Here is a 21,555-nt window from a genome sequence, read left to right as displayed (position 1 = left end):
TCTGAAAACATTCATTTTGGAGTGGTAAATTATTCATTTTTAAATTCGGCTTTTACTTTGGAGTCGAGGATAAATCCGAGACCACCGTACCCTGTTCACTGCACCTACAACAGGTAAAATCCTTATTCCCTATTTCTAGTTTTGTTGTTCGTTGTTGTTGAGACAAGTTCCCATGTAGTATAAAACGTATTGTTTGCGGTCTTTGTGGCTTTCTGTTGATTCACATGATTCTGTGAACATGAGGGTATATGTTAAGTACAAGGCACATTCGTTGAAGTTTATTTCCTTTTTTTTCGAATTTGAAGTGTTTGGCTGAAGCTTGAATTTAAAGTTTAGCTTTACCTTTTGAATTCTGTCCGAAACGATAGTTGATGAGCAGGAGTAGTTCCTTGGTTTAGATTAGTTTGTTGGTTGGGTTTATCTTGTATTGGTATGCACAAATATAGGATGAACAGTTTGCCTTTCATGTTTTTTTGTATCGATTTTGTTTCTCGGATCTTTAGTTTTGTTGAAATAGTACATAGGCATATTGATGACTTGCACTTACTCGAAATCTGTTGTGTCTTGTTTCTGTTTGAGTAGGCTGTTGCTTTCATTACTTTCTTGACTTTCACTGCATTTTTTTCGCTTTTCCCTCAGATTCATGGCTTAGTTTTAGGCAGTTTAACTAGCTCGTCTCTGTTGGATTCTGCATTGGTCTTCATGCTAATTTATGTGATTAGTGAGTCTCAATGTTTACCTGCTGGGATGTTTGAATTAGAATAGATTAGAATATTGAAATAGCTTATCAGGAAAAACAAAACTGCCGTTCGTGCATTAATTCGATATAGCTGTGGGTATGACATGGTCCCAGTTTTGAGCAGCTCGTTAAATGATTGACATAAGTCTGAATACTGAAGGCGTCAATGTAGTTTAAGTGTCGATGAGAAGTAGTTATTTGCGCCATGGTCTTCCTCATTCCCTTTCCTCTTAAGGTGCTTATGTTATCTATACTTAATACATAAGAATGAATCTGAACTTTGACGTAATATTCTCCTGCATTCCGGTTTACTTTGATCACTTACAAGACTATACTAATGTATAAGTGTTGAACATGTGTGGTATTCTTCTGTTTTGAAAGAGGATTTTCCCTATGCAAATCCGTCTCCTTCTACACCTCTGAACTAACATAGATTAAACTGAAGATGTTGCAAACAGTGAGGCTATCTTCTTGGTTCCGTATTTTTTTAATGACTAATTCTTCCTGTTAGTTCACAAGTTTCCTTCTATTGATTAACCAATGCCTCTAAAGAAATAAAGAATGAAGGTAGCCGTATATCGTGTGATGTTTGTGCAATCTGGAAGCAGTGTGTGTTTAGCCATGCTTTAAAATCATTCACTAGATGTCGATTTGAGTCATATGGGATACCTGGGTCATGTTATAATCGGCTCTTATTCTCTACTTATCTGCATTGGTGAGACAGCTGCTTGGTAATTTATCTTTTCTTACATTCGATTGCGTTGAATACATGTTTTCAAAAATCTCCTGCTACTTGGTTTAGTTTAAGGAATGAAACATAAGAGCATATTTTAGTCATTTGTATTCTACTTAGAAATTTAGGCATCATTTCTTTGCTGCAAAATTTGTGACTATGTAATCTCTGTTTTCTTATTCGAAGTTAAAGACACAATTCCTTATGGTTAACTTTATTTCTCTTTGTTTTCTTTGCATGAACACTGGAGCCGAAGAGTCCCATTTTGAGACTCAACGACACCGCTACCACATGGAATCCACAACAATATATTAAATTCGCTGGGCCGAAACCTATCAGCCCATCCACAGCAATCTGCTAAACAATTTCGTTGGGCCGAAACCCAACAACAAACAACCGCAGTAGTCCATAAAACGACTGGGCCAAGGCGTAACAACGGCCTGGTCATAGCAATTCTCAAAGGGGCTGAGCCCATTTAACTCATTACCCTTCTATTTCATTTTTTTGTTGTGCATTTAATTTGTGTGGAATGACCAACACTTTTTATTTCTTAATTTAGATCGAACCTTAGTGAAATTAGGGGATTTTAGTTTTGATACGAATAGCTAATTTAAGGAAATAGATAATTAATTCCATAAGTTTCATTCCTTTTATATTAGAGTCATTTATAGTATCTTAATATTTATTTCCAAAATAATAGATTTTAAATAGCATATTTTTGGGTTAAAGGAGTCATTTCCCCTTCTTAGCATCTTAGGAATTTCAAAACGTCACTAACACAAAATATGAATCCGATTTTATTTTCTATAAACATTTTTTAGATTTACCTAATTATACATATTTTTAGCCGAAATTGGTTAAATAAAGAAAGAGAAAGAAATTCACTTCTTTAGCATCCTATTTATGAAGATAAGTTTAGATTTTCTACGTCACCATATGACATAATTTTATCAAAAGGTTCAAATCTGCTAAGTCTTCTCCTAAAGGCTATTACTTGCATACAAACTATTATATTTTCTACAAGTCTTATTTTAAATAACATTATTATATTTATAACTTTAGCAATACTTACAAAGCTATTTTCTTTTCTATAACACTACATTTACACTTAGCCTAATTAATTTTAAGTCTGGTCGGATTAACCATTATTAATGGAACTTAGAGGATGCCTAACACCTTCCCTCTAGGTTAGTTGAACTCTTACTCAGGTCTTTTTGGTTTCGTACACTTTAAAAACAAATTAACTTTAGATAATAACTTTAATTACCTTAGGTGCCCTAATTCACCGTAAATAATTAGGTGGCGACTCCTTAGACTTTAATTAACCCCGGAATTACCCGGGATGTTATAAACTATTTTGACCTAGGTTAAAATAGGGTATGACAGCTTGGCGACTCCGCTGGGGACTTACTTAGGTTCTAACCATAACAGACTTAGTTTAAATAGGCTTTATGTGTTTGTTTGTTACTTTATTTGTTGATTGACTGTTTTCACATGCTATTAACTGTTTGTCTGATATAAACTGTTTATGTGTTACTTGCTTTGATAAAACTGTCATTCCGTATCATTTTCCTCCACTCCTGGAAAACTCACACATTTTCACACACTTAAAGCGGTTTCGCGGTTCGCGGCCGTGCACTACTAAACCACCTTTAGTCGGATTGATCTTGTGGATTTAGTCGATCGGCGGTGCAGTCGACAGCCACGGACTTTCCACTTCCAAGTTGTCCACTTGGGGGGACCTTGTGTCATAGGAAGCCAACTCTTAGTCAGCCTAAGATAGAGCTAAACCAACACCCTTTATTAAGAGCATACATCTCATGACCTAGGAGGTTTAATACCCTTGGCGTATTAAATCCATTAGATGACTTTACCCAAACGTCCAAGTGGGTCCACGACCCCAAGCGACACTAAATCATACTTTATGTGCATGTTTGAAGGGTAACTGTGCCTAATTATTGACTATTTGCTTTGATTAATTAAACTTTAGGAGGGAGGGATCAACTAACATTTTTATGGCAGGTATGGATTTGCATTGGAGTACAACAAATGTCGAAGGCCAGTGACATCACAAAATGGAGCTGTACATTTAGACGTAGGAAATTGTATTAGGAAATACTTTATGTTGTATTCATTTAATATGTAATAAATATTAACATTTTGTACTTTATTTTGGGAAATAGAATTTGTTTAATTAATCAAAAGCAATGGAATGACGTATTATGGCACACTTTACCCTTCAAACAAACGTTAGGCCTACCTCTGGCACAAAGAGGTCACATGCATAATTAGGACGCGTTATTGTTTGATATATTTGTGTGACAACTTGTTTGACTTTATTTGGAGACTTATTTGCTACATAACTTGCTTGATTTTATGTGATCACAAAACTAATATCATTTGCATTGTTTATGTTTCCTTATTTTTATTCCCAAAAGTTGATTCGTGTTGACACTCGAGATGGCTGACCATCCTTACCTCACAAGGTCAAAGACGTCTTCGTTACCTCAACGCAGTTGGATGGTTCAAGGAAAGGAAATTACTATGTCTGATCCGGCCGCGTCTATTTCAACTGATTCAGAAAACATCGTGGTCTCTAGTGATCCCCTTGGGACTTCCGAACATAGCACTACCATTCAACAGGATGAACATATCGCCCGCCTGACTCAAGAAATCGAGGATCTACGCGGAGAACTAAATCGGGTTAAAAACATGACCAACTTATCCGTTACACTCCAAAGTCCACCTCCTGAACCTATGAACGTCGCACCAAACCCGCATCATTTTCCAGTTCCAGAATATTTTCCTCCTCGAAATATCGCATCTACCAACAACTTTCCTTCAATCACCCTCGCAAATCCACCACCTGTCAACTCACCAAATCAATCACTAGGTCATCCGCCTTACATTCCTCTACCCACCAACACTAATCCACCACTTACAACTACTCCTCTAAACCCACCAAACCGAGCCATTACATACTATAACTATCCACAACAACCCCTCTACCCTTACCACTACACTGAACTCTACCAAGCTCAACTAACCCCTTACCCTGTCTACAATACCCAAGCAAATTACTACCAACCCCGAGCACCTCACTATCAAAACCCACGTCCATACCAACCTGTTCAAGCTCCCACTTATCAAAATTGACCACATACCAGACATAAAGCCCGTCCAAACCCAGACATAAAAAATACTCGAAATTACACTCGGTTCTCTGAACCTTTGGCTCAATTATTTGAAAGACTGAAAGCGGCAGGCGTGGTACAACCTATTGCAGGGAAGGTTCCCGATCCTATTCCAAAATGGTTTGATGGTTCCAAGCGTTGTGCTTACCACTCTGGAGTCGTTGGACACGACACTGAAGATTGCTATGGGCTCAAAAACAAGATTGAAGCCTTGATTAAGGAAGGAGCAATTCAGCTCACTAGAGCTCGGCCCAATGTGAACAACAATCCCTTCGCCTACTCACGAAAACGCCAACGTGAACATGATAACTATCGAAGAAGTCAAGAATTTGAAAGAGGCCATTGCGCCAATTGGAAAGATGGAGAGGGGCATGTCTCCAACTTTGTTGCACCAATGAAGATTGTTGCTATAACTACTCACAACACCGAGACACCGACCATCCGGTGCCGAACCAGGAGAGACTCTGAAGAAGTGGACTTGTACTCCGTCCTTGGTTCGCCGGGAGTCCCGGTAGATTTGAACATGTAGTGAACTTTTTTTTAAAATTGAGGCTTAAGTTGTGTCCTAAAACTTTTGTTGTTTCGCCTCATCTTTTGGAAGCTTAAATTGCAAAACTATGAATGCATTTCTGATTTCCCTTAATCATCTATTATTATTTTCTACTTTATTTATCAAATCTACCAACTCTATGACTGTGACATAAACAAATAGACAACATACACCCTGAGAGGGTAACAAAGAAGTTAGAGAACAAGACAAGATTCCATTTGAAAAAAAAAAAATACGAAATAGCCGATAGGTGATGTCATAAACCTCAAAGCTAGCAGCTAGAAGAAATCAAAGTACGACATTAGGTTAGACAACCTAGTTTGCAACCTTTCCTTAATACACGTACGAACTACGTTCCGACCTGATTCCCGTGGTGGGATACGTAGGCAGCCCACATAGGGTTCGGTTGCATTACAACAAAAAATCCAAAATCCTTATTACCTAAGAATAACTATACATGGCCCGATTCCCCGGATTCGTAGACTATCAATAGACGAGTCAGTCACATTTAGATAAATCCAACAAACCTTTAGCCATTTACGTAACAGAACTACGCTGACCTGATTCCCTTGGTGGGATACGTAGGCAATCCATATCGGGTACGGTCCTTTTATTAGAAAATTTCAAACCGTTTTCACGTGTCCTACGAACTACGTTCTGACTTGATTCCTTTGGCAGGATACGTAGGCAACCTATATAAGGTTCGGTCACACCGCAACATAGGTAGTACACCCTTTTGAATCAAACTGGGGCATATTTTGAAAGATTAGACAAGAATAGAGTTAGACATCGACAAGATTAAGGCTACCAGACAGGAAATAGTATAGACAAATGATTTTTCAATTGTGTCACAATCTGAGGTTGGCAGAAATATTTTACAACTTATACACATACATTTACATATATATATTTCACAACTTATATACATATAATTACATTTCCTTATACATATACTTACAAATGAAATACTTTCTTTCAATTGTTTCACTATTGTTCATCTATCGAGGTTTGAACGAGATCACAAGATCCAAACAAACAAGACGAATAGAGTGCCAACAACGTCAAGCTTCGAGTCAACACGAATCAACTTCCCCTCCCAAACTAAGAATTTTTCTTTGAGTGCGAACCTAAAATCGCGAGATCAACAAACAAGTCCATCAATCATGGCCGAGAAGCCTCGCCTTAAAAGCCAAACAGCTTTATTTCCAACTTTATCTCTACTTTCATTCTTTATTACAATACCTCTATGACTTTATTAACAATTATACCTGTTTTGTAGGTTACCGAGATTGAAGATGAATTAAATCAGGATTACGTGTCGCTGTTTGGCTTATCATGATACCGTCAACATCATCAGCCAAACGGCTATATTATCACTTTCCTCTCTTTTAGAATCTACATTCTGATCATTCACTTTACCTACTTTAACCACTTTACCCTGAACTTTGCAGGAATCAATATGAAGTCTCCGAAGACAACCGGAGGGATCATCATCAAGTCTCCGAAGACAACCGGGGGCATCATTTGGCTACACAGCCTCACATGCATAAGCCAGACGGCTACACTATAGCTTTACTCCCTACTTTATCATTCACTTTACCTACTTTAACCACTTTACCCTGAACTTTGCAGGAATCAACATGAAGTCTCCGGAGACAACCGGAGGGATCATCATTAAGTCTCCGAAGACAACCGGGGGCATCATTCGGCCTCACATGCATAAGCCAGACGGCTACACTATAACTTTACTCTCTACTTTATCATTCACTTTACCTACTTTAACCACTTTACTCTGAATTTTGCAGGAATCAACATTAAGACTCCGAAGACAACCACAGGGATCATCATTAAGAATTATCATCAAGGCTCCGAAGACAACCGAAGACATCATCCACTTTACAACTTTACCCGAGTTTACGAAGAGCTTCATCAAGTCCCCGAAGACAACCGGAGACATCACATGGCCACACGGCCTCATCTGCATAAGTCGAACGGCTACACTTTTACTTTACTCTCTACTTTACTACTTTACTTTACCATTCACTTTATCTACTTTAACGATTTTACTTTAAATTCCGCAGATATCATTTATCATCGAGTCCCGGAAGACAGCCGGAGGCCGTATTATCATTAAAGTCTTCAAATACAACTGGAGATAGTCAGCATAAACATCGCGCATTCATTCAAGTCCCTGAAGACAACCAGAGATGACATTTGGGCCACACTGCTTCATTATAAGCCACACGGCTTCATCCTCATTCTCACACTCATATTTACTATCATATCACACTCTTTATAATTTTATACTTTCCACTTTATTACTAATTTTGACATGAATTTCAGTCTTTGACAGAAAGTACAATCTACAGAGACATAGCACAACGTGGAACTTTATCTTACGCAGTGAACTGGGGCAAATTTGCTGAAGAGGAATATCAAACTCACAAGCAAGGGTCACGAATCTACTCTCGAACTCAACTCCGCCTATGTCCACAAACACGTGCTACATAGGTTAATTTCTCTTTCATATCCACCGCTAAAAAAACTATACTCAAGCAACTCCTTTCACAATCTTGTGTCCTTTCCTATATCCCAGTCTCACCATAATTCGACACTGGGGCAAAAAGCGTAGCGTCAGTATCGACCCGCTTCTTTCGAACCACATGCAACTTGATTCTCCCAAAGCCCGAGACATGTAGACAACTCAAAACCATGGTTCGGCCATAATTCTTTTCATCCCATAATATTTTCCATCATTTCTCCAAAACCGTATTTCTCAAGTCCTTCCAAGTCATATTTGTTGGTCGGAACAAAATCGGCTTCTACGTCAACTTCTTCGCCCGAAAACTCTTACATCATCTCCGGACGAAGAGGGGCATCTGTTGACACCCAATTTTGTCCCTCCTTTATTCTAATTTATTTCTTCGGGCTTTTTAAATTTATTAACAAGCTAAGTATTTTATTTTCACTACTATTCCTACTATTATTGATATCGTCACTTTCATCTTCACTATTCTACTATAAACATTACTAGTATTACTTCATCACAAATTTCAAAAGGTTCTTCGTCACTTTATTTTCGTTAAGTTAATTATATTTTATCAAGTCCTTTATTTTCTACATATTAATCATCAATTATCATAGTATAAATTGTACTAGTTGTTAAATTAGAAACCCAAAAGGAATTAAGTTGAAGGAGAAAAGGCCACAATTTTCGACCAAAGATTTGAAACCCATTTTCGGACCAATACCGATCCCAAAATACAATTTCCTTACCCGATTTTCCAATCCCTTATCTTCTCTTTTTGCCCTAATCCCTCTCTCTCTTCTCTTTCTCTTTCTCTCCTCTTTTAGCCGCAACCCTCTCCCTCTCCATTTCTAGCAAAGAGCTAACCCATCTTTCAAACATGACAGATTTTGCCACCTCCATTTTCCGAATGACAGCACCACGCCTAATCTCTTCTCCTCTCTCTCTTCTCTCCTCATTTTTAGCAAAAAAAAAACAGAGTCTCTTTAGTCGCTTAACAGCTTTGCCCACACCATTTCCACGCAAAATTTGTCCCATATCTACTTTACCTGCGTCTGTCCTGTCGTTGAAATGGCAGAGATTTCCCTTTCCTCGCTTCAACCACAATAGCTTCACAAGGAACAGAAATTCGGTCCATTTCGGGCAAACATCTGAAGCAAGTCACGTGAAGGGCTTTCAACGTTCGGATTAGCAGGTTTCTTTGACTCAATTTTTGAATTTTAGATTTCAACAGCCCGCCCAAATGAAACCCTAAAATCACCCTATAAATACATCTCTAAATCTTCAGCTGAGGGAGTTCTTTCAATTTTACCGAGCCCTCTTGAAGTATTCATATTTCTATCACTACATCTGAAAACATTCATTTTGGAGTGGTAAATTATTCATTTTTAAATTCGGCTTTTACTTTGGAGTCGAAGATAAATCCGAGACCACCGTACCGTTCACGCACCTACAACAAAAATCCTTATTCCCTATTTCTAGTTTTGTTGTTCGTTGTTGTTGAGACAAGTTCCCATGTAGTATAAAACGTATTGTTTGCGGTCTTTGTGGCTTTTCGTCGTTGATTCACATGATTCTGTGAACATGAGGGTATATGTTAAGTACAAGGCACATTCGTTGAAGTTTATTTCCTTTTTTTCGAATTTGAAGTGTTTGGTCGAAGCTTGAATTTAAAGTTTAGCTTTACCTTTTGAATTCGTCCGAAACGATAGTTGATGAGCAGAGTAGTTCCTTGGTTTAGATTAGTTTGTTGGTTGGGTTTATCTTGTATTGGTATGCACAAATATAGGATGAACAGTTTGCCTTTCATGTTTTTTTGTATCGATTTTGTTTCTCGGATCTTTAGTTTTGTTGAAATAGTACATAGGCATATTGATGACTTGCACTTACTCGAAATCATGTGTGTCTTGTTTCGTTGAGTAGGTCGTTGCTTTCATTACTTGCTTGACTTTCTCTCATTTTTTTCGCTTTTCCTCGTATTCTCTTAGTTTTAGGCAAAGCTTAACTAGCTCGTCTCTGTTGGATTCTCGCATTGGTCTTCATGCTAATTTATGTGATTAGTGAGTCTCAATGTTTACCTGCTGGGATGTTTGAATTAGAATAGATTAGAATATTGAAATAGCTTATCAGGAAAAACAAAACTGCCGTTCGTGCATTAATTCGATATAGTCGGGTATGACATGGTCCCAGTTTTGAGCAGCTCGTTAAATGATTGACATAAGTCTGAATACTGAAGGCGTCAATGTAGTTTAAGTGTCGATGAGAAGTAGTTATTTGCGCCATGGTCTTCCTCATTCCCTTTCCTCTTAAGGTGCTTATGTTATCTATACTTAATACATAAGAATGAATCAACTTTGACGTAATATTCTCCCCCGCATTCCGGTTTACTTTGATCACTTACAAGACTATACTAATGTATAAGTGTTGAACATGTGTGGTATTCTTCTGTTTTGAAAGAGGATTTTCCCTATGCAAATCCGTCTCCTTCTACACCTCTCGAACTAACATAGATTAAACCGAAGATGTTGCAAACAAGTGAGGCTATCTTCTTGGTTCCGTATTTTTGTAATGACTAATTCTTCCTGTTAGTTCACAAGTTTCCTTCTATTGATTAACCAATGCCTCTAAAGAAATAAAGAATGAAGGTAGCCGTATATCGTGTGATGTTTGTGCAATCTGGAAGCAGTTCGTTTAGCCATGCTTTAAAATCATTCACTAGATGTCGATTTGAGTCATATGGGATACCTGGGTCATGTTATAATCGGCTCTTATTCTCTACTTATCTGCATTGGTGAGACAGCTGCTTGGTAATTTATCTTTTCTTACATTCGGATTGCGAAGTTGAATACATGTTTTCAAAAATCTCCTGCTACTTGGTTTAGTTTAAGGAATGAAACATAAGAGCATATTTTAGTCATTTGTATTCTACTTAGAAATTTAGGCATCATTTCTTTGCTGCAAAATTTGTGACTATGTAATCTCTGTTTTCTTATTCGAAGTTAAAGACACAATTCCTTATGGTTAACTTTATTTCTCTTTGTTTTCTTTGCATGAACACCGGAGCCGAAGAGTCCCATTTTGAGACTCAACGACACCGCTACCACATGGAATCCACAACAATATATTAAATTCGCTGGGCCGAAACCTATCAGCCCATCCACAGCAATCTGCTAAACAATTTCGTTGGGCCGAAACCCAACAGCAAACAACCGCAGTAGTCCATAAAACGACTGGGCCAAGGCGTAACAGCGGCCTGGTCATAGCAATTCTCAAAGGGGCTGAGGCCATTTAACTCATTACCCTTCTATTTCATTTTTTTGTTGTGCATTTAATTTGTGTGGAATGACCAACACTTTTTATTTCTTAATTTAGATCGAACCTTAGTGAAATTAGGGGAGTTTAGTTTTGATACGAATAGCTAATTTAAGGAAATAGATAATTAATTCCATAAGTTTCATTCCTTTTATATTAGAGTCATTTATAGTATCTTAATATTTATTTCCAAAATAATAGATTTTAAATAGCATATTTTTGGGTTAAAGGAGTCATTTCCCCTTCTTAGCATCTTAGGAATTTCAAAACGTCACTAACACAAAATATGAATCCGATTTTATTTTCTATAAACATTTTTTAGATTTACCTAATTATACATATTTTTAGCCGAAATTGGTTAAATAAAGAAAGAGAAAGAAATTCACTTCTTTAGCATCCTATTTATGAAGATAAGTTTAGATTTTCTACGTCACCATATGACATAATTTTATCAAAAGGTTCAAATATGCTAAGTCTTCTCCTAAAGGCTATTACTTGCATACAAACTATTATATTTTCTACAAGTCTTATTTTAAATAACATTATTATATTTATAACTTTAGCAATACTTACAAAGCTATTTTCTTTTCTATAACACTACATTTACACTTAGCCTAATTAATTGTAAGTCCGGTCGGATTATCCATTATTAATGGAACTTAGAGGATGCCTAACACCTTCCCTCTAGGTTAGTTGAACTCTTACTCAGGTCTTTTTGGTTTCGTACACTTTAAAAACAAATTAACTTTAGATAATAACTTTAATTACCTTAGGTGCCCTAATTCACCGAAAATAATTAGGTGGCGACTCCTTAGACTTTAATTAACCCCGGAATTACCCGGGATGTTATAAACTATTTTGACTTAGGTTAAAATAGGGTATGACAACTGATATTAGTTGTGTGAGACTCTTTTTTATGAGATAAAGAAGTGGACCCACATCTTACACTTTTGTGTCCACAAATTTTGAGTTCACTTTTTTGTCTCACAAAAAAGATTACACAATTGATGTCAGTTGTGTGAGCGAATTTTAAAATTTTCCGATACCGACATTGGAAACAAATCGCGAGAAACCTAAAGTTCGCTTGCCATTGCACAATCTTCAATGAACTCTTATCTATCACAAAATTCTCATCAGTATATACAATTATACATTGCTTCCTTCACGACACTTTATCGTTTAAAAACTACTTCTTTCGTCCTAAAAAGATTGTCTTAATTACTATTTGGACAGTCAAAGAATTTTTTTTCTTACCATAATTTTTTCAAGTACTTTCTAAATATTTTAAATTGTTAACTACATAGTTTCTATATGTAATTTTCATTTCAAAAAAATTAAAGATTATATATCCGTATTCACACCAAACATTAGTTAGTTTGACCCTCATAGTCCAAGTTAAGACAATCTTTTGGAAAATTATCTATTTATATTTTAAATTTATTTTATTTTATTTTTATTTTAATCTTAATAAGATGATTTAAATATAGCTTATAACTAATTTTAGATACTGATAAATGTTTTTAGAAAAATTAATGGGCTAAGCTAAGTATTATCTCAGAAAATGGGACGAAGGGAGTGATAAGATAAACTAACAAATTTATCTATTTTATTTCAGGGTATCCATTTCTATTTAATACTAGACTAATACTCTCACCGTCCCAATTTATGTGACATAATTCGAATTTCGAAAGTCAAACTGTTTAATTTTTATCATGAATTCGAATATGAGATTTTAAATTTTTTTGAAATAAAATTTACATATTTAAAAACTACGTAAAAAGTATTATAAGTCATAATAATTGACTATTCAAAATATTTAAAAATATATGAAAAAATTACTATCAAAGAAAGACTTATTTGCATCTCAAAATTCGAAAAGTGCCACATAAATTGGGACGGAAGGAGTATTACTTTAGCTATCTTTTAATTGATGTAATTATTCAAAACTTCTTTTATTTAAAAGTTAAACTCGTTAGTGAATTTTTTTTGCTCCATTTCATCCTATTTGAATTTATAAGAGCCACATGTCCAAAAAAAAAAATCCAGCACACAATATGGTAGTAAAAAATCGGAGTCAACATCACGTCGTTTTCATACTCGTGTTTCTCATTGGACTCCGTCTGGAAAATCTTACACTAATCATTACTATCTTGTCCCATATTAGTTGGTTACATTATTAAAAATATATATTCTAAAATATTTATTCATTTATGAAATTAAGATATAATTAATTAATTTTTTTCTATTTTATCCTTAATATTAATTATTTTTCAAAATACTCATAATTGATTAGAGTACAATTTATTAGAGAGATATAAAGGTAATATAGTAAAAATATATTTTTTATTTTGTGATTTTTTAAAAAGCGTGTAGAGAAGAAAGTGACCAATTAGTATGAGAGAGGGAGTAATGATTAAGACATTTAACCAATTCGATTAGTTACCTATCTAATTTAGGAATACGGACAGTTGGCTTCTTTTTCCATGAAAACTATATTTTCCGTATAAGGAAACTAATATTACAATTAGGTTCATCTCATATTCTTAAATTTATTAATCTAAATTCTTAAACAATCTTTAATATCGTAGTCCAAATTAAGAGTCAATTTTGATAGCCATTTATCTATTAACACTGTTAAGAAATTTGGCAATTTGACTCGACTAAAGGAAAATAATAAGAATAGAACAAATATTTTAGTACTCTGAACCGACTAACATCTAAATTCTAACTAATGATACAGAGAAGATGGTAATGGAAAAAACATTTAATATCCTTTTCAAAATTTTATATCACACTTTTTTTATGGGAAAAGTGTTCAAAACACACTCTAACTTTGGCCGAAATTGCTATAACACACTCCAACTTTCATGAGTCCCCCCGACTATTTTTTTGTGTATTATTGAGGGATATTATTGGTGACGCGACTCAATAATACCCAATATTGAGGGACTCACTTTTTTGTCCACGTCACCCAATAATACCCTCAATAATACACAAAAAATAGTCGGGGGGTCATAGGACTCCCGCAGTTTGTGTTATAGCAAATTTTACCAAAGAAGTGTGTTTTGAATACTTCTCCCTTTTTTTATCTATTATAAAATAATATCTTCTTATATTTAAAAACTCTTCTCGGACCAAAATTTAAAAACTCTTTAATTAAGTAAAGACTTTCCATTTTATCCTAACAAATTTTACCGTCATAAAAATATCTTAACTTGTTTAACATCACAAATTTTAAGTATAAGTTTTTTATGTGTTCAAAATCTTTTTTTTTTTTTTAAATCCAATTAAATATTGTCACGCAAAATAAAAATTAACCAATGAGCCATGTCAGCGCAAAAAAAAGTTCATATAATAATTGCATTGTGTTTAATAATAATTTTAAATATGTCAGTTTGTATAAAGTCCAGCCAACCACTTTTGCCGTTTTATAAGGTTTTGATCTCTCTGGCAAAATCATCAATGATTGACCAAAAATAGTTAGGACTATTTATAATATAAATAATACTCCAACTATCTTGCATTCACATACAAATTATGCTTTATTTTATCTTTTGTTCCAATCTCATCCTCCTTCTTCTTCTCAATTTCAAACTTCACTTCGAGATAAATTAATGCTCTTTATATGACCATTATATTGTAGAGCATATAGTTGCACTTTTGATAAAAGATTTTATATATAACATCAGTGTCCGAGTCAATTTTCACTTTTCGACTAAATATTGTGCTATCTCCCATCCGTACAGGTACCAGTACTTAGGCTTAGAAAGACGGGAAGAAATCTGTCATTTTGCACACATTCAATTATTTCACCGAGTACCTTTAACTTCCCGCCAGGCCAGGTTCTGAGTAACTCTGTCCATGAATGTTTAGACAGGAAAAAGTTAATTAGTGTTTTTTGATACTTTGTGCAGTGCAATTTGTGGTGAATTCTGTTTTTGCAAGTCTCTTCTTAAGATAAGCAGCTATGACTATTGCTGATTCAAGCAGTATTCCAAATCCAACCAGGCTAGAGGTATTGTTTTTTACTCTCAATCTTTGTTACCCTTAAATAGAACTCTGTATTGTTTGGCTTAAACTTTGTATTTGTGTTTAAAACTTCACTTAATATGTATAAATAACTTATCAAGAACCTAATAAGCTGCATTTTCTAGAATCCAGAACTCATAAACTCAAAATTTAGCTCCGCCTCTGTCCTTAATTTTGTTAATCCCAAAATGGAGTTTGCAGTAAAAATGATATTGACTTATGCCTGTATCTGAATTTTCAGGGAAAATATTGTGGAATGGTGGTATGTTGGATTCTTGGACTTGGGTCACTTGTTTCTTGGAATAGTATGCTCACTATTGGAGATTACTATTATGAGCTATTTCCGGTAAGTGTCCCTTTAATCTATCATCTGATCTTTTGATTCTGTCAATTGATTTTCACGTAGGAATGTTAGGGGCCCTTTTTGTCGGGAGAGGAACTAGCTTATAAGTTACAGGTTCTCATGAACCCAATAACTTTTGTCCAGTGTATTAAGAAATCTCTAAATATCTATAAATATTAACTTGAGATCGTTGTAGGGACCCATAAATTTCAAATTCTGGATCGATCTCTGCTTTTTGTGTGAATGGAAGTTGAGACCAAGGTTGTAAGACTATGACCTTGCTTGATTTATGATGTTTTCTTGACATGAAAATTGGTGAGAGCAATTTCTGAAATAAATGGGAACAGTTTTTTTTAATGTAAATCCATCTTTTGTGAGAGTTGCATAGAGTGAAAATCCTGTAGTTAAATGATTAGTAATAGCTACTTTACATTAAAATCATAAAAGAGTTGAATTCATGCAATCCCAAATAACTAGTTAGTACTTCAAACGAAAGGGAGCTGAAATTTAGTATCTGCTAACTGGTTTTATTTTGTCATGTACAATGAAGAAATACCATCCTTCAAGGGTGCTTACCCTCGTTTATCAACCATTTGCACTTGCGACAATGGCAATTCTTGCATATAATGAGGCAAGAATCAATACAAGAAACCGCAACCTAACTGGATTTACTCTTTTCTTCTTAAGCACATTCGCACTCCTAGTGGTATGTTACAGTGATTAATGCAGTCATTTTTTATAGGTTTAAATCTTTGTTCATCCTGACTTGACCTTATTTTTCATATTTTTCAAGTTGGATTTGGCCACATCAGGAACCGGGGGTCTTGGAAATTACATCGGTATATGTGCTATAGTCGCTATTTTTGGAGTTGCAGATGCTTTTGTTGAAGGTGGGATTGTAGGAGATTTATCCTTCATGTGCCCTGAATTTATCCAAGTAAGGTTCAAACTTCTACTCTTTTTCCAATGAGTTGCTACTACAGTCAAACCTCTCTATAACGACGATGTTTGTTCCGATAACTTTTTACTGTTATGGCGAAATGTTGTTCTAGAGAACATATAATATAACGTAACATGAAAATCAGTTCCAAAGAAAACTTGGGAGTTATAGTAAAATGTTGTTATAGAGAATGACTATTAGAGAAAGGTCTGACTGTATAATTCTTGAATAACATTTCTGAAATGTTTTGTTGCCGTTGTTATGGATTTTCAGTCATATTTTGCTGGTCTGGCTGCCTCTGGGGTGCTCACCTCTGCTTTAAGGCTAGTGACTAAAGCAGCTTTTGAAAGGGCTAGTAACGGTCTTCGCAAAGGAGTTAGTAAGTGATTTATAATAATGCCAATGTTCGTTAGCAAAATGAGAGAAAAAAAAAGAGAACACTTGATAAAATTTGTCATTTCCTTAGACAGAATCTTGTGGTTGTTGATTTTGCAGTGTTATTCCTGGCTATCTCCACGTTCATTGAATTTCTATGTATTCTTCTGTATGCGTTCATCTTTTCTAAGCTACCAATCGTTAAGTACTACCGCACAAAGGCAGCAGCAGAGGGATCAAAAACTGTTGCAGCAGACCTAGCCGCAGCAGGCATCAAGTCTGAAGCAACCGAAAGAGTACGTAACTTATACTTAACTACTCCCTCCGTTTCAATTTGTTTGTCTTAGTTTGACTGGGCACAGAGTTCAAGAAAATAAAGAAGACTTTTGAATCCTGTGGTTTTAAATAAAGAGATGTATAATGTACTAAAATACCCTTTAATCTTGCGGTCTTAAACATGTCATGCAGGATGTTGAAATTAAAAAGTTACCAAATCAGGAAAGACGCATTCTTTTTGAAATAAACTATAATGGAAAGTAAGACAAACAAATTAAACGGTAATAAATTTATTACTGATTTCTTGACCTTAGCGTTTGATATGCTCCTGTCGACTGAACAGGCTGATAATAATAACGCTAAACAATTGGAGCGCCTGAGCAACAAACAACTGTTCTTTCAGAACGTCGATTACTTATTGGATTTGTACTTGATTTATGTCCTGAGTTTGTCAATTTTCCCTGGATTCTTGTATGAGAATACTGGTTCCCACAAATTAGGCTCATGGTAAGCTTGCTTGTCTCTTCTCTGCTGGCTAATTTTCATATCCAGCATACTATTTTTGCTATAATATTTGCAAGACCTCTTGAACTGTTTCCTTTCATAAAAAATAGGCTTCTGAAAAAATGCATAGGAGGACACCGAGAAAAAAAAGAAAAATAAAAGAACAATACCATTTCAATCTGAAGTAGCATTGTAGTATAAGTAAATTGGAATATCATCCTTTGAACTTGAATCTCAAACAGCACACCATTTCATAGTCTTAAGTTTCGGGCATGTGCAGAGTCAACTAGGTTCCTCGAAGTCTTAACGAAAAATGTTGAATGTTTGCTTCTGTTACTGCTGATTTACTAGAATAATAAGTAGTTTAGTTGTAGGAAGAGTCTTCGTTTAAATTTAAACTTAGATAATTTTACTTGAGATATTTTAGGCTTTTGAATTTGTTCTGCATATTTTTTCGCAGATTTTCTGTTTTCAAGTTAGAAACGCTCCATGCTTAACACATTACAAGAGAAAATTTCAATCGTTACTTCCAACTTTATTTGCTGCAACATTTTTTTCAAAACCAACAGAAATTAGATATACATGCTTTTGAGATAAACCAAAGTCGTTTAACTGCAACTTGAGTAACAAAATGGCTAGAAGAAGACGCCTCCCAGGAAACTACTGCTACTTTTTATAACTCTCATACTGAACACTAGATTACAATAGAGTGTACACATTGGTTGATCCGCTACATAAACTATGTGAGCTAAAAGGAAATGTCTTGCCTGTTTCAGGTACCCTTTAGTCCTGATAGCAGTCTACAATATGTTCGATCTGATAGCAAGGTACATTCCACTGATCGAAAAAATCAAGTTGAAATCACGAAAGGGCCTAATAATCGCAACACTGTCTCGTTTCTTGTTCATTCCTTGTTTTTATTTTACTGCAAAGTACGGTGATCAGGGCTGGATGATAATGCTCGTGTCCTTCCTAGGATTAACCAACGGTTATCTCACCGTTTGTGTCCTCACAGTTGCTCCTCAGGGATACAAGGTTGTTAAATTACTTTCCAGTCTTAAAAAACACGAAAACATTTCTTCATTGTTAGTTTTGACTTAAATTTTTTGAACTTACTGGATTCTGTTTCAACAGGGACCTGAGCAAAATGCATTGGGTAATTTGCTAGTGTTATGCCTACTGGCTGGACTATTCTCTGGTGTTGCACTAGATTGGTTATGGATTATTGGTAATGGGAAGTTCTAACCAAATCAGAATCTGTAAATGTATTTCTTAGTTTCCCATCCGGTGTCCCATGTAAGGTACCCGCTTTTGCGCCCGGCTAAGTCAGATTCGGCCCGGAAAGTCCCACTTTGGGGGTAAAGTGCTCCCTACCTTAATCAGATTAATGTAAAATTGATTGAATGTATTGCTACTCTTTTTTTCCATAACCTAGTTTCAATTTTCAGCTTCTACAAACACATTGGTATAATGGTTTATATATAGATATCGTTAACCAAGTCATACAAAATATTAGGATATCTTTTTTAACTCGCGGAAGTCTCCAGCACAATAGGGGCGGGTTCAATTCTCACTCTCTTCTTTTCAGCTTCCCCTTCCATAATCCTCCTCCATGTAATGATTTTCTTTTACAAAAAAAAAAATATGAGGTCATTTCTATTTGAGAATTCATTGCTTAGATAGTTACTTAACTATTGGAAATAGGTGAACAAAATCATTTTTCTTTCTTTTGAATCAGAAAAAGTCATTTATCTTTTGCTATTTCACTTAAAAGGTCATTCTAACTGAAAAATAAAATATCCCATCACTTTTTAATGACATGACAACTGATTTTTTAATTTAAAAAATTGAAAGCACTAAATTCAACCCGTCTTAACCAAAAACCTCCTACCCAACCCAATACCCGACCCCTACTCCCCTAGAATCCCTTTATATGCTAAATTCTTTAACAATTATTTCAACTGTTAACTCCTATATTACTATTCACCTCAACTGTGGACCTCAAATTACACTAAATGAACTTGGAAGTGGGTGGTCTTGAATTTTTTACCTCTGCTTGCCTCGTTGGCAAACCTTCAATGTCAAAAATCAAAACTTGTAAGATTATTTATGTTTTGCCCATGAGGCAAGCAAGGTCAAAATAAAAATTCAAGGCCACGTGCTACCTCTAAGACCATTTTTGTAAATCACCCAACAGCAAAAGACTGATAACTTACGAAATGAGCTAGCCGTCAGTCAATCATTTTTATTACTTATTATTTTTGTGTTTTGTGTCTTTTTTCCCTTAAGAGGAAGTGGTGGATATATGGGTGGGCAACTGGGAAGGAATTAAGATGCTTTTGATTTTTTTTAAAGGATGGGAAATTAATATAATGGAGGTAAATTGGTAAACTTGAAGTTAGTGAAGTAGTACAATCATAGTCAATCGTTAGTGAAGTAGTACATAGTCAATTAGCAACCGAGAGAGAAAAAGAAAGAGAGAGGTAACAATTGAATAATTGCATGAGGGATCAGATAAAAAGAAAAGATTTGTCTGTACACCTCAACATGGAAAATTTGAAATAGTATTATACAAACGACTCCAAATCAAACTAATTAATTAGTCCAATAAATAATAATAAATCAACCATTTGCCTATTTAATATGCCATTACCGAGGGACCAAACATATTATAGGTCCATATGTATCCAATAAAATAACACAATCTGATGCAATTACTTTGAAGTTAACCAACGTTTTCTCATTTGTATATTCTGTTGGATCCTCTTCCAAAAGCATTAAGCCAATGATTATATATGATAGTATGATCTTTAATCCAACTCATCTATTTTTAGTAATCTCATATAGACATACTGAAAAATCAATTATTTTCCAATGAAACCTCCGTTTTGTCTTTATGTTTGAAGTTAGATGCTAACCATCCCTTTGCTTGGGACGGATGTAATTAAATTTATTATAGCCCAATTAAGGATTAATATTGCACAGGTCAAGAATACTGTAAATAGGCAAGTGTGGCTACTTGTTCCTCTTATTGTTCGACAAGATAAGAGAAAACCTAGCCATATATTTATAGGCATCTGGTCTTGACCTAAAGGGCCTCCCCTTAGGGCTGGGCATAAATACCGAAAACCGAAAAACCGGACCGAACCGAATTAATTCGGTTTTTCGGTGTTCGGGTTTTCGGGTTTTCGGTTCGGGTTCGGTTTCAATTTTCAAAAATTTCGGGATTCGGTTCGGTGTTCGGGGTTTAGGGTTCGGTTTTTCGGGTTTTCGGTTTAAACCGAAATTCTATGTACAGCCCAAAAATATTAAATAGTCCAGCCCAAAAATATTAAATGGTCCAGCCCAAATAGAACCCATTAACGGATTAACCCAACTACCCAAGCCCCTTCAATCTTTCTTTTCATCTTTTGTATTTCCCAATTCAAAGCAAAAAAAACAGAGCAAAAGAAACACACGACAGCGGCGGCGACTTAGGATTTTAGGCCCTAATTTTTTACTTCTCAGTTCTCAGTTCTCACTGTCTCAGTCTCTCAGCGGCGGTGACTTCTCTTCCAAGTTCCGGCGGCGGCGACAGAGTAAGTATTTCTCTATCTCACTTCTGGCAGCGAATTCTCTCTCTCACACTTCTCCGAATCGATTTTATTTGTTCTTTCACTTCTTGCAGCGAATCCTCTGTCTCTCGCACTTCTCGTTATTATTTTGCTCTTTTAGTTGTGAATTTATGGTTATTTTTGGTATCTTTTGTTTTGCTTGTTATGTCGTCTATGGTGAATTTATGGTGTTTCAACAGGTTACTATCTTGTTGATGTGAGTTTCTTGCTTACCGTTTTGATTGTTGTAACATGAGATGTGGTGGTTGTGAATTTGTTGTAATTAAATGGGTAGTTGTTTGAGATCCCTATGTATATGGAAAAAAAAAAAAAAGACTTTTATCATACCTGGTGGCTGGTGGTTGTGCTGTTATTTTTCGTTGTTTGGTTTCTAACGTGCTGGCCTACAATGCCTTATATTTTCTCTTTAATTTTCGTAG

At 35.3% G+C, this 21,555-nt stretch overlaps 1 protein-coding gene across 4 annotated transcripts; it reads left to right on the top strand.

The window, feature by feature from the left end:
• Window positions 1-14,603: 14,603 nt before the first annotated feature.
• LOC132053444 (equilibrative nucleotide transporter 3-like) lies at window positions 14,604-18,980 on the top strand. 4 transcript variants are annotated; one of them, XM_059445481.1, is made up of 10 exons: window positions 14,604-14,897; window positions 14,970-15,070; window positions 15,326-15,430; window positions 15,978-16,133; window positions 16,221-16,364; window positions 16,641-16,746; window positions 16,863-17,038; window positions 17,362-17,525; window positions 18,299-18,557; window positions 18,657-18,980. In XM_059445481.1, exons 2-10 carry the CDS (start codon window positions 15,023-15,025, stop codon window positions 18,765-18,767), a joined length of 1,269 nt encoding a protein of 422 aa, XP_059301464.1. In that variant the 5' UTR covers window positions 14,604-14,897; window positions 14,970-15,022; the 3' UTR covers window positions 18,768-18,980. The 4 variants fall into 4 exon arrangements, with proteins under 4 accessions (XP_059301464.1, XP_059301463.1, XP_059301465.1 ...); XM_059445480.1 differs by having other exon boundaries at window positions 14,605-14,801; XM_059445482.1 differs by lacking the exons at window positions 14,604-14,897; window positions 14,970-15,070 and adding an exon at window positions 15,624-15,688 and having other exon boundaries at window positions 15,338-15,430.
• The last annotated feature ends 2,575 nt before the right edge of the window (window positions 18,981-21,555 follow it).

This window comes from Lycium ferocissimum, chromosome 4 (assembly GCF_029784015.1).
Source record: "Lycium ferocissimum isolate CSIRO_LF1 chromosome 4, AGI_CSIRO_Lferr_CH_V1, whole genome shotgun sequence".
Taxonomy (NCBI): domain Eukaryota; kingdom Viridiplantae; phylum Streptophyta; class Magnoliopsida; order Solanales; family Solanaceae; genus Lycium; species Lycium ferocissimum.
This window is presented reverse-complemented; position numbering and strand designations above follow the sequence as displayed.